Raw genomic sequence first — 12,407 nt, forward strand, 5'->3', positions numbered from 1 at the left:
CTGGCTGGAGCATATCTTACCGTGCCATCTTGCTATCCTTCATCACACGACTTAGTAACAACAATGTGGCCTTGTCCACGACAAAATCCCTCTCACAAAACCTCTCCAGGGGCAAAGGAGCCTGGTTTGGGGTGTTCGGGCGAGCCTGTTGTAGACTTGACCCAGAAAAGTCAGCTGATTCAGGCACAGCTGGGGCAGCCTATGCAACACGCAACGGAAAATCTGGCCCCTCTAGCCCCAACAATAAGGCAAACTGCAGCATCCTGGAAATGTGTCTTGAACGCCAACCCAGGGCTGGGGAGACACTGGCAGTCTTGTTGTATGGGGGTAGTGGGTTCTGCATTGTGAAATCAGGCACAAATTTCTCAGTGTCCACGTGGGCTGGGCTGGGCTGAACCCAGCCAAAGCATGGAAGCCCCCACCCCCCACCCCATACAGCATTAGGGAGATTATAAGCAAGAGGCCAAGGAATCAAAGCATTTCCTGGGACCCCTCTCCCACCACACACCCCGGTTCCTCTCCTTCCCCCTCCAGAATTGCACCCAAATCTTTCCCTTAAAGCCCTGTATTCCCAGTTAATGAGCTGTCGGGATTGCCCATCTTCCAAAACAAGTAATGGCCTAATAATCCTCCAGAGAGGGTTTGCGGAGGCCAAATGATCCTGAAAACAATTCTTAAGTCTTTTGAGAGCACTTTCTAAAGCATTAGGTTTATGATGGTCATTCAAAACAAAAAATGAATAAAAAAGTCTCAGCTCCATTCCCTCCAAATGTATCCTTGATGATGTGATTTAAGCAGGGAGCAAAACCTGTTGGACAGTGCTGGGTCCCCGCTGCTATTTGTGGGAATGAGCTCAGTGTGGTTTGGGGACTGGCCAGCAGCCGTGGAGAGGGGCCTGAGGGCCTCTGAATGCCAGAGCTATGTGGCAGCCACTCCCCTCCCCCCCCCCCCCCACGTGCTGACCTGCAGAGCTGGCAGAGGGCAGTGAGTCGCATGGCACAGGGAGCTGGGACCAGTATTGCCAACCGTGGTGACTTACTTCCTAACCCTGTCACCTGTGTGGCAGCATCTCAGAGAGGCCGGGGGCAGCCTGAGGTTAGCCAGTGGTACAAGTGGGCCATCCTCATGAGTCAGTCCTGCAAGTCAGAACCATCTAGAATCCACCTCCTGGGGGCCGGAGCGATAGTACAGCAGGTAGGGTGTTTGCCTTACATGCAGCCAACCAGGATTCAATCCCCGGCATCCCATATGGTTCCCCAAGCACTGCCAGGAATAATTCCTGAGTGCAGAGCCAGGAGTAACCCCTGAGCATTGCTGGGTTTTGCCAAAAAAAAAAAAAAAGTCCACCTCTCAGGTAAAAGAATCCACCTCCCAGGTTCCAGCTACCCAAGTGAGCCAGACATATTAAGAACTGGTCGCCCCAATGAACAGGCCACCCCAAAACCTGCCTTCCCTCTCCACCTTGGGCTAAGCACCTACCCTCACGAGAGCTGTTGACTCAGGCCCAGGTGCTTCCGGTAACATAGCTGTCCTCCCAACGCAGGACAGGGACCTTGGTCCAATGCTAGCACGTCCAAGTAATCCTCTAAAATGCTCAAACAGGGGTGATGTCTTAATTCCCCCCAACACTGGGGCAAGGAAGGATCCAGTGATGAGGAAAATGCCAGTTCCAGGGCTACTGCACCCATGCCCATGTCAGAATCAGAGCCGGGAAACTAATCAATGACCCGTACCCCTCAGTATTATATTTGAGGCTCCACTCAACCTGGAAGTCTTGGAAATGTTTTAATGTTTCTTTGGCAATTTCCAAAATCTCAGTTTTGAAGGGGATAGCGAGGGGGCAATACCCAGCCATGCTCAGGGCTTCTCCTGGCAGTGCTCATAAGCAGTGCCAGAGATCAAACCCGGGTCAGGGCAAGTTTCTTGCCTGAGGCACTCTCTCGCTGGCCTCCCAAATCTCCGTTTTAAATATCCTGGCATCTCACATCCCTTGCTATAGTGGAGGGGAATGAGGTGCTGCTCCAGAAGCCGGAGTAGGGGTGAGGGTACCAGCACAGGGCTGTGGTAGCCACTTGTAGGAGGCAAAGCAGCACCAAGGTCCATGGAGGGGTCCGCCACATGGAAGAGGATCCTTGCCGGTGGACCCCATTCCTAAGTTTGCCAAGTATCTCTCAATATTCCCCCCAAAACTCATTATTTTTAAGAGAAGATTGCTCCCCAGGGTCTCACCTACTCACAGACAGGAAGAGTAGACAGCACCCCTGGCCCTTCCCTGTGGGAGGTCTAAGATGCAACATCTTCCTAGCCCTGAGAGCAACCCCAGCAACCCCCCACCCCATGCCTCCCAGCCAGGCACTGCCCCTCTCCTGGCTCGAGTCTGCTCTGGCCCGCCCCATCTCAGGTTCACACTGACAGCTGGAGGGCAGGTAGTCACTCAGGGGCACACGGGCTCATTTCCCAACTCCACGCTGGAAACCCAGAGCCCAGCACAGGAAGCGCATTGGGGGGAGGGGGGAGGGAGTGGAAATAGAGGGGTGTCTGAGACTGAGGCTCTTCTCCCTGGAGTGAGGCCACCCCAGAACTCCGCATCCCTCCACTGACAGGGACAGAAGAGGCAGAGTCCAGCTCTCTCCAGGACACCGTCCCCACCGGGCACGGGTGTACTCTGTGGAGGCCTGCTGGCTGCGGGAAGGAGGGAAGTGCAAATCAAACCCCAATGCGAAGGCCAGTTTCCTGAAGGCACAGCAACCTTTTCCACACCTGGCGATGTGCAGGATTGGAGCGGGAAGAGAAAACGCTTGTGCAAAACAAAGCGAGAGGAGAATAAATTACAGCGTCAGCACTGCTGCTCCTGTCCCTGCTGCTCGTGCCTGGAGAGGGGAGACGTGAGGGCGTGCAAACATGAGGGGTCGTGAAGCTTCCACCCTCTGCCCACTGCCTCCACCCCTCCAGCTGGGCGGCCCATTTCTGAAGACAACACACCTGAAGTCAGGAATGAAAAACGGCGATCGGCATCTCTGGCTCCCGGCTTACCACGCCAACATGTTGAGGCTGGCTCCCAGGAGCCATGCAAGGCCCGTGCCCCCTCCGTGTGTCTCTCTCTGCTGCAAGACCCCGGGTGCCCAGACAGCCTCTGCCCTGCAGCCCATCCTCTGCCCACTGAAAGGAGCTGAGGCTGCAGGGACAATGGTGGAGGCCGGGGGGGGGGGGAGGGGGAGGGCTACTCAGAGACTGTGGAGGAGCCCATTCTCCACCCCTGCCTCCCCGCCCCCCATGTGTGGGACTGAAGTCCCAAATATCAGGCGTGGATGTCTGGTCCTTAGCCGGCAGTTGTTCTGGGCGCTGCCGGGTTAAGGACATGCTGACTCTGGTACGGTCATTGCTCGTGGAGGAGGCAGGGGAGCAGAGAGGCACTAATACATCATGTCGATGACTAACGGACCCCACTACTCAGAAGACACAGTGCTGCATGAGTGAGGCCCAAGCAGACACCTGCCTCTTGCAGGACCCCCTGAGACCCATTTGCATCGGCATCCCTGTCCCCCATGTGGCTGGACAGTCCCTGTGTCTCAACAAAGTGCAACAAACTAGAAAAATCAAACAAGAAACTTATAATACCGCCCCATTGTTCCAGTGTTTTTACAGGCAGGACTGAGTTTACTGTCCACCCTCCGTCCCCCAAACACAGAAGCGCGGCTGGCCTCTTGTGATCGGACCGGGGGCCGCATTCTCTCCATGTGATCAAGGGCTTTTCTGAAACCCAGAGTGGCCGTCTGCATGGGCCTAACCCAGAAGGTGCGAGTCTTAGGAAAATAAGGCAATTTTCAGTGTGGGGGTCAGGAACTCCAAGACTGTGTCCCCACATTGCAAGTTCCTGCGGGGTCTGACTTCCCAGGCAGACAGTGGAGACTGATGGATCAGATGGATCAGCCTGTGCCGTCACAAGGACTGGGGGCAGGGCAAGTCCAGTTCAAGGGACACAGAGCAGGTGCCTGGCCAGGGACGGGGGGCTCCCCTCTCTACTCCCCCTGAGTGTGGATGCCAAACACGGAAGGCACTGGAGTGGGTGTGCGGTCTTTATGGGCTGGTGAGAGATGCGGCCCTCTGACGGGAGGGCACTTCTGGAAACGGCTGAATTCCCAGATTCACTGAGGTGGCAAGAGGGAGAAACTCCAGGGGACGGGAGCCAAACCACCAAACAACTTGAGGCAAAATGGACCGAAGAAATTCTGCCCGAGGAGCCCCCCACTTCGGAGACGTCACCTGTCTGTGAGGCTAAGATGATGGGCCTGGCCCGAGGGTAGGAGGGAGATGGGGAGGCCCCGTCAGATCCCCCCAAATCAAGTATTGTCAGGAAATCTCAAAGTGGAAAGTTTCGTAAGCAGCTTTGCGTTGAACATTCAGTCAAGACACGTAAACCCTCGCCCCGGCCGAGCTAGCAGCAGGCGTCCTCGCAGCCGCCCGGGAGCGTGTGGCACAGCAGGGAGTGCTCCTGCGCCAGCGCCGCCAGCTCCTTCAGGAACTCCGGGAAGAGCGCGGCCGCCAGCATGGGGTTCCGCACGGGCAGGGGCAGGCTGGGGGGCACCCCGGCCACCTTGGCTCGGTTGCTCAGGAAGGGCTGAAGCACTTTCGGGGGTCCATCCAAAAGGTTCTTGGCGCTTCCTGCCCTGGACGCCTCCTGAATGGAATCTGAAAGCAGAAAGCAGCATGTTGGGTGGCGCTCCATAGCCCAGTGCCCACCTCTTCCCATGACACACAGAACTGCCAAGCCCTGCGCCCACCTCCTCCCATGACACACGGACCCGCCAAGCCCTGCGCCCACCTCCTTCCATGACACATGGACCCACCAAGCCCTGTGCCCACCTCCTCCCATGACACACGGACCTGCCACTGTGTTGCTTTGATTTGGGGCAGTGGTATTAGCACAAGGACTAGTTGGTGAAGTGGGGGGGGGGGGGGGGTTCCTGTGATAGACTAAAGTCTGAGGCACAACCCGGGACACTCAAATCTAACTCGGATCTAGCTCAAATCTCCAGAGAGATGTGCCATGATAGCTGTATCCCAGAACCTGAGAAACTGTGGTGCAAACATGGGTTCATGGGGGACCCCTCTGCATCCCAGGCCATGATGAGGGGCGGAACGAAAGAGGCAGTCCAGGTAAGCAGTGAAGTGCAGGTTAGTGACCCCCAGGTCCCCTGGGACACACAGAGGCTGCACCTGTGCCCCTGCCCTGCAGGGCTGAGACCGGGCAGCTCTCACTATCTGGGGGGCCGGTTTCCCAGAGCTCTGTGCTCCAGCCTCGGGGGTTTTCTGGGGACACTCCCCACAGCTTCTTCTTGTGGCCATGAAAATTAGAATGGAGGTGCCTTCTAGAGACACCTCAATATGTCACTCCCATGCCAGTGTGGGCAGTCAGTGGCAGGAAGGGGCTTGGAAATCTCCAAATAAGGCTTCCAGAACGTTCCACCCCAGTACATCTAAAGATGGGAGCAGCCTGACCTTGAACATCTTCATAGTGTTTACATTTTTATCCAACCCAGGCGACCAGTGAGAAGGTTGTACTTTCTTGACTATTTAATTTCCGAACTCTATTTATGGGATTGGTAAAGGCCCGGACTGTATTTATGGGGATTATGTGTGCCTTCTCCTGTCCCCTACTCAAGCAGCCTCATTACTCCCTATGACTCATTATCCTCAAGCTCTTTATTATTTTGGCTGCTTCTGAGAATTCAATCCCATTTTTCAACACTCTTCGCAGAGTGTTGCTTAACTACAGTACTAAAAATTCTTGACATTTATAATACTTTCCACATCTCACTACTATAGTCTTTAGTGTTAAAACACACACACACACACACACACACACACACACACACACACACACACACACCCCTCCACTTTGCTGCTTTAAATATCCTTCTAGATTTAAGCTCATTACAGTTTGTGCCACGAAGAACCAGAGAAGCTGCTAGAATCTCTCTACTGCTTGCTACCTCTAAGCAGAATCTCAAACAGGTCCTGATAACAGTGAAAACCTGTTTGACATCACGGGGGTCCAATGCTAACCAGAGAAAGAGCCCCGATTCCACCCACACCCCAGCTCTCCTGCAACTCCCCTGGGGGTCTGGTGTAGTCACAGATCATGGTCCATGTCATACACCCCTAAACGCCCTGGAACTGAGCCTCAAAGCAGACTCTGTCCTTCCCTAGCTGTGAGGACCTTAGAATCTTTACCTCATCTGTCAAAGCCCAGAACGAGGATTTGTGTCATACATATAGTGTCAGGCCACACAGCCCCATCATTCAGATGCCAAGGACTGGTTTCCTGTCCCCAGATGTAACCCCTTATCCTGCCTCCCTCCTTTATAATAGCCTCTACTACACCCTTTAACCTCATGAGGTCGCTTGTTTATCATCCTTTGCTGGATGCGGAGATTTCTGAGATCTGAGACCCCCTCGGAGAGCGGACAGTGGACAGCATCACTCAGACCACCCACGTCCCAGCTTCCTTTAGTCACAGAAGCAGCTGATGGACATCTGCTGAATGGAGGTGGAAGAACTGGCCAGCTTCAGACCGCCTAAGCAGCGTCCCCCTGGAGCTGGGGGAATCCTTGCTCCCATCCTCCTCTTCTAGACTCACTCCTCTTCCTCCATCCCAGAGGGAAAATGTCATCAGAAAAAGACATTTTTGGGGTTTAGCTACCAGGAAGTCCTGTTCAGGAGGTGGGGGGGAGGAGAGTGATGGGATTTGGAGGCCCTGGGGGGCCCTGGCTTACCTTTGGTGAGTGACTCAGGGGTCAGGTCGGACATGTCCACACGGAACAGCAGGTACTGCTGGGCTTGGATGAGCAGACCTGGAAAGTCTCTCTCCACTGAAGCAAACTGCTCAATCTTATTTTTTACTGATGCCAGCACCTGTCAAAACACCACAGTGCCAATGTTCAGGCTTCACGACGGATTTTTAGAGCCTGTGGTTACAAGTTCCTCATCGGAGTGCAGCCGCCCCATGGGAGGGCACTTTCAGGGCACGGGGCAGGCGCTCTTTCTTTTCCCTTCTGGTCCTGGAGCCATGGCGATTGGCTGTGAGATGGGTTACTCCTGGTGGTGCAGCACTAGGGACTGAGCTGGGGTCGGCCACCTGCAAAGTGAGCACCATCACCTGCTCTACTATCCTTGGACCCATATGCACTTTCTTCACTGCTCTTGGCAAGGCACCCTGAAAAAAACCAAACTAGATGGAAGCTTTGCCCACAGCCCATTCTCCATCCATGGAGGGAACTGGGACAGGAAGGGACATAGGTTTCAACACGGGGATTTTTCTAAAACATGAAAATAAAGTCCAGGGGAAGGAGAGGTGGCAGGCTTCTCCCTTGCACCTCCGGAGCACACACCTGGTAGAGTGAGCGAACGCTGGGCTGGAAGACCATGCTGGTGTTGAGCAGGAAGGAGCGCAGGAGGGGCTGCGGGTAGCTGGCCAGCTGGGTGATGATGCCAATGAGCAGCAGGTTGACGTGCAGAGAATTCTCCAGCATGTTCTCCAGCTTGGACAGGACCACACTGATGAAAGGCCCTGTGGGCAGAGTACCAGGCTTCAGGACAGCGTGCCTGTGCCCCAGCACCCCCGAGAAGCCACAGGAGCCTGGCTCTCAGACCACCGGGTACAAGTCAACCCCACGTGGCGCTGAGACTGAGGCATCACAGAAGCCGCCACCACCCCACCCAAAGGAACCAGAGAAAGAGGCCTGCAGCAAATCCTTCGGTGTCACAAACTGTTCTGCTGCATTGAAAATAATCACATGCCTGGAACGTGGAAAATCAAACCACACACAAATTCAAGCTTCAAACTGGAAGTAAACTTTCCCCTGCTGTTCTTGTAGTTCCGTTAGCCCGGGAATGCCCCCAAGGCACACCTCGCCTGCTTCCCCCAACATCAGAGGTCCCGAGAGACATGCATTCACCATGTCAACCACTTCACCACCTACAGGATGGTTCACCTGCAACTAGCATGAGAGCAAGACAGTGTCGTTCGGGCCAAGCACAGGAGAAGCAGAGGAGAGGACATCAGTGGGACCAGAGTGGGGCCTCTACACCCCGGGACCACCTGGTCACTTCTAAATGAGAGGAGGGACTTGGTATGGGGCATGCAAGTCTGATGTGACACAGGTTACTGTATAAAAGAAAATCCATAGGCCTGAATAGGCCAGTTCATTGGCAACATCGAGCCTTAAAAACCCAGCTTCGATTAATCTGGGTTGTCAGGAAATTAATATGCTTTATGTCCAAATCCACTGAAGACAGGGAAAAAATCAAGAAAACTAATCTGGTGTTAATGAAATAAGTTAAAGATGCTTTTCGTTCTTACCATGGATACGGTCCATTAAGCAAATCAGTGAGAATATTGTGGGGTGGCTCTTACGTGCCACTGGGACCTGGAGGAGCCACAGGCCCTGAAAAGGGAGAGTTTCACAGAAACGCTTGCTGTGACACCAGGTCAGGGCACCCAGAGGGAAGCAGCAGCTGCCAGTGAGAAACCCAACAGAACCTTCCAGTAAGGCAGACCCATATTCCTATGGCAGGGAGTAGAGGAGGAGTCCACAGCCAGCCCCTGTGGCTCAATCTTAGCTTCAATAAGCCCCTCTGACTGAGCCTGACTAGAGAGAGAGAGAGAGAGAAGAAAGTGGAGAGAGGTGGGGGGGGGGGGGAGAGAGAGAGAGGGAGGGAGAGGGAGAGTTTGCTCACCACTGGAGACCAGAAGAGTCTGCCAAGTACACTGAGAGACTTGGGGTGGGGACTGCACTGTGAGAACAACTTGAAGGGGCTGCATTAGCACCCCAGAATGCCCTCAATCACCCCTTAACGCTGTCCAAGACTTCCAGGTTCATCTGGAAGGATCTATGAAGGTGACTGCCCATGCCCTCCAGTCTAGACCAGAAGACCATCTCTCCTCACACCTTCCCTCTGCCACTGCAGTCCCTGGCCCAGCCTGTGTCTCCTTCCTTAGGGGAAACACACTGAGGAGCTTAGTCATGGGTGGGTAGAAGAAGCTGCTGGTAGAACATTTACATGTAAACAGGAGCCAACAACTTCCCTTCCCAGGTCACAGCCTGTCCTCAGCCTCCACAGGCTGCTAAGACCAGATACCCACCTGCAGCGAGCGACCCTCCCCAGCCCTCACGGCAGGCTGAGGCTTTACTCGCAGTCACACCTGAGTGACAGAAGGTCAGGACTGACAAGGATGATTGACAAGGATAACCTCCCAGGCGTGTGTACGGTGAAAGAGAGAGTCAGTCCCTTCAGATTCTTGAGAATTCTGAGGTGGTTTCTAGCACTTGGGGGGGAGGGGGCAAACTGCTTAGCAGAAAGCAGTTGCTAAGGGAAACTGGAACTGCTGAAAGGAGCAAGCCAGCCACAGAGCAGAGTCACAGAGCTGAGAGCCACAGGGGTGCCGGAGCGGAGGCTGTTTCTCTCCCCAGCCCCTGCTTCCCCTGGCTGGATAAGCATCCCCGCAACGCAAGGCTTCATTTTCAGGATGGCTAAGACCCTCTATCATCCCTGTCACTCTCTGGCCACCATCCACCCCTTCCCCCCAGCACCGCCCACTCTGCCAGGGACCCTGCCCCAACCTGGACCAGTACTGCCTGAGGTCAGTCTCCTCAGCCCCTCATCTGAAATGCAACAACAACAGTCCTATCTGAATCGAGTCAGGTCTTAAGCTAAAAATCCAAAGGGCTGAGAGACAGCTCACTGGAGCACAGACTGCAGGCGCTAGAGGCCCAGCTTTGATCCTGTAGTACCACATAGAGCCCCGAGCACTTGCCAGGTATGGGCAAAAAGACAAAACAAACAAGTAAATCATGTCCCTTGTTTGATCCAACAGTACAGGAATGTGCAGAATCGGCCTTTCCCTGCGGGCTGCCCCCCTTAACAGGTTCCGGGTTACCAGATGTCAGGAAGGTTGTGTAAATAATAAAACAGGAGCTGGATTACTATGATAAAGCACTTGACTAACCACATACAATTGTCTGGGCGTGTTTCAGGCACTTCTCTTTGCTCTTTTTCCCCTTTTCTGTGGGCAGTGCTGGCAATCACACACAGGGCCTCCCCCATGAAAGACACATAATCTCCCCCTGGACCAAGGCCCCAGGCCCCCAGCTCTTTCCATGATCGACTCCCTCTCGCCTCTCATGTTCTTTATTTACCCATATTAGAGACGCGGTAGATTGTACACACAACTAGCAAACAAGTCTGTTTCATCCAGACCACCAGTTTCCAGAGTCTATACTCTTGACCAGCACAGCCTCCTGCTTCCTGGGGCCGGGGAAGGGAGGGTGTCCAGGTATATCTCTTTTGTGTTGTTTCCATCACAGTTTCATTTTAAACTATTATAGTTTAGGCTGAATGTATAGAAAAGCATTAACATTTTTAGTTTTGATACAGTTTCCGCATGTCACCATCAGTGCTCAAAACCCTCCTCCCCTGTCCAACTGTGTCTTCTCATCACCCTTTGCCTTCCTCCCGTCCTCAGCCCCAATCATCTGGTAACTTCTGGTTTATAATGCGAGTCCAGGGTGTGCCATTATTAGGTACTGATTATTCCCTTGTTTTGTTTCTCTACACAGCTCAGGTGAAACCCCTGGCATTTCCTCTCCTGACTCGTTTTGTTTAGGAATGTGGAATGTTTCATGAATCAGTGCTTTGTCACTGATGTTGGGGGGTGGGGAGGGGAAGAGCGGGATGCCCAAACCTTCCCTGCAATTTCAGCAAGGATGCTGCTGAAGCCAGCACCGTGAGACTTTTTTAAAATGGTGTCGATGTTACTCAAGATCAGGGTGTGATACTCCTGTGGTGAAGTATGGTATCCACAGATCATATTTGGGTGTTGCATTTGTGTAACTGTCCTACAGGTGGACACTGGGTTGTTTCCGGTCTTTCTCTGTCCTAAACAGAGAAGGGCCATGAACCTCTCTGTTGTGCAGCTCAGCACCTATGTGTCCGAGTGGCTGTGAGATGGAATTAGTGCAGAGGGCACTGCCGTTCTCGGCGCTGACTCAGTGCGGGGCTGGTACTGGTCTTGCCCATCACTGCAGGCTGCCCTTACACACACCACTCACCAGCGCGACCACTTCAAGGGCATTTCCAGTCCTTGGGCACCAGCTCCCCATTATCGACTTGGCCCAAAGGCTCCCCGCAAGCTGGCACTGCCAGTGGCCTGGCTTCCTCTATCCCCTCATGCCTTCCAGGGCCTGCACCATCAGGCCCCATGTGCTCACCTCCTCCGTCCACCCTCCTGGATGGCCACCTCATGCTCACCTCCTCGGCCACCCTCCTGAATGTTCACCTCATGCTCTACCAACCTGGTCACTTCTGCTTACTGCTGTGTCCCTTCTCCACAAGCCCATCCCACTCCCTGTCTTTCCCAGGATGTTCCCTCAGGACTGGGAACACCTTCTTCATGGAGCTCATTCCATTGACAGGGCTGCAGGCTCCTTTGTGTCTGCAGGCCACACCCAGAGGAGCCCAAGGCTTACTCCTGGTTCTTTACTTGGGGATCACTCCGGGTGGGTCTTGGGAGAAGATATTGGGTGATGGAGATTGAATCTGGGTTGGCTGTGTGCAAGGCAGGCACCCTACCTGCTGTACCCTGACTCCACGCCCCAACATACTCCTTCATTTCACTGGGCACCCTCAGAACCAAGCATGGTGTGTGTCTGGTGCTGAGAAATCGTGACATGCTTGAGCAACACAGTTGGTTAGAGCCATGGCATGCTCTGATTTGGTTAGAAAGTAAGTCCATGCCTGTAGCCACCAAGAGTCTGGAGAGACGGAAGTCAGGCTGGTGCCATGCAGCACTCGGAGGCTGGGAACTGCCGGGTTCACCTCCATGGAGAGAAAACAGATGTGGCCCAAGTTCCAAAGGAGGCAAGCTGGTCAAAATGACCTATGCGCACCCCAGACTCATTATTTTATGTTGGCTCCCAGGTGTAGTAGTGACAAGACATGATACATTTTTTAAAGGAATCATATTAGCTTTTGTCCTGATATATATTTAGTTTTCTCAGCTCCTGTACTTCCCAGGGATGTAACGTATTTCCCAGGGATGTAACCCCGTTTAAAGAAAGTTGCATTCTATTTTTTGTCCTTTTTTGCTTTGAGACCCTCCCTAGCAGTGCTCAGATGCTATTCCTGGCTCTTTACTGGGGTTGCTCTGGGGACCACGGGATCCAACCCAGGCCTCTCACACATGTCCGGCCTGCTGAGCCATCTTTCTGGACCCAAAAAAGCTGACCTTCTATTTCTTGGTGGGATTTTGGGGCCATGCCACCAAAAGAAAAATATTTACATTTAATTTTGAGTATCTGCAGTGGTCAGGGGCTCCTCCTGGCTCTGTGCTCAGGGAACCACATGTG

The 12,407-nt window shown here is 53.7% G+C and overlaps 1 protein-coding gene across 1 annotated transcript in view; it reads right to left on the bottom strand.

The window, feature by feature from the left end:
• Positions 1 to 3,596: 3,596 nt before the first annotated feature.
• Positions 3,597 to 12,407, bottom strand: part of FHIP1A (FHF complex subunit HOOK interacting protein 1A) — a 212,394-nt gene continuing 203,583 nt past the window's right edge. Inside the window, exons 12-14 of the mRNA XM_056119088.1 lie at positions 7,392 to 7,570; positions 6,777 to 6,915; positions 3,597 to 4,689 (exon numbers count right to left, since the gene is read on the bottom strand). Coding sequence (XP_055975063.1) covers positions 4,436 to 4,689; positions 6,777 to 6,915; positions 7,392 to 7,570 — 572 coding nt within the window. The 3' untranslated portion in view covers positions 3,597 to 4,435. The remainder of the gene's footprint in view (positions 4,690 to 6,776; positions 6,916 to 7,391; positions 7,571 to 12,407) is intronic.

This window comes from Sorex fumeus, unplaced genomic scaffold (genome assembly GCF_029834395.1).
Source record: "Sorex fumeus unplaced genomic scaffold, SorFum_2.1 ptg000039l, whole genome shotgun sequence".
Taxonomy (NCBI): domain Eukaryota; kingdom Metazoa; phylum Chordata; class Mammalia; order Eulipotyphla; family Soricidae; genus Sorex; species Sorex fumeus.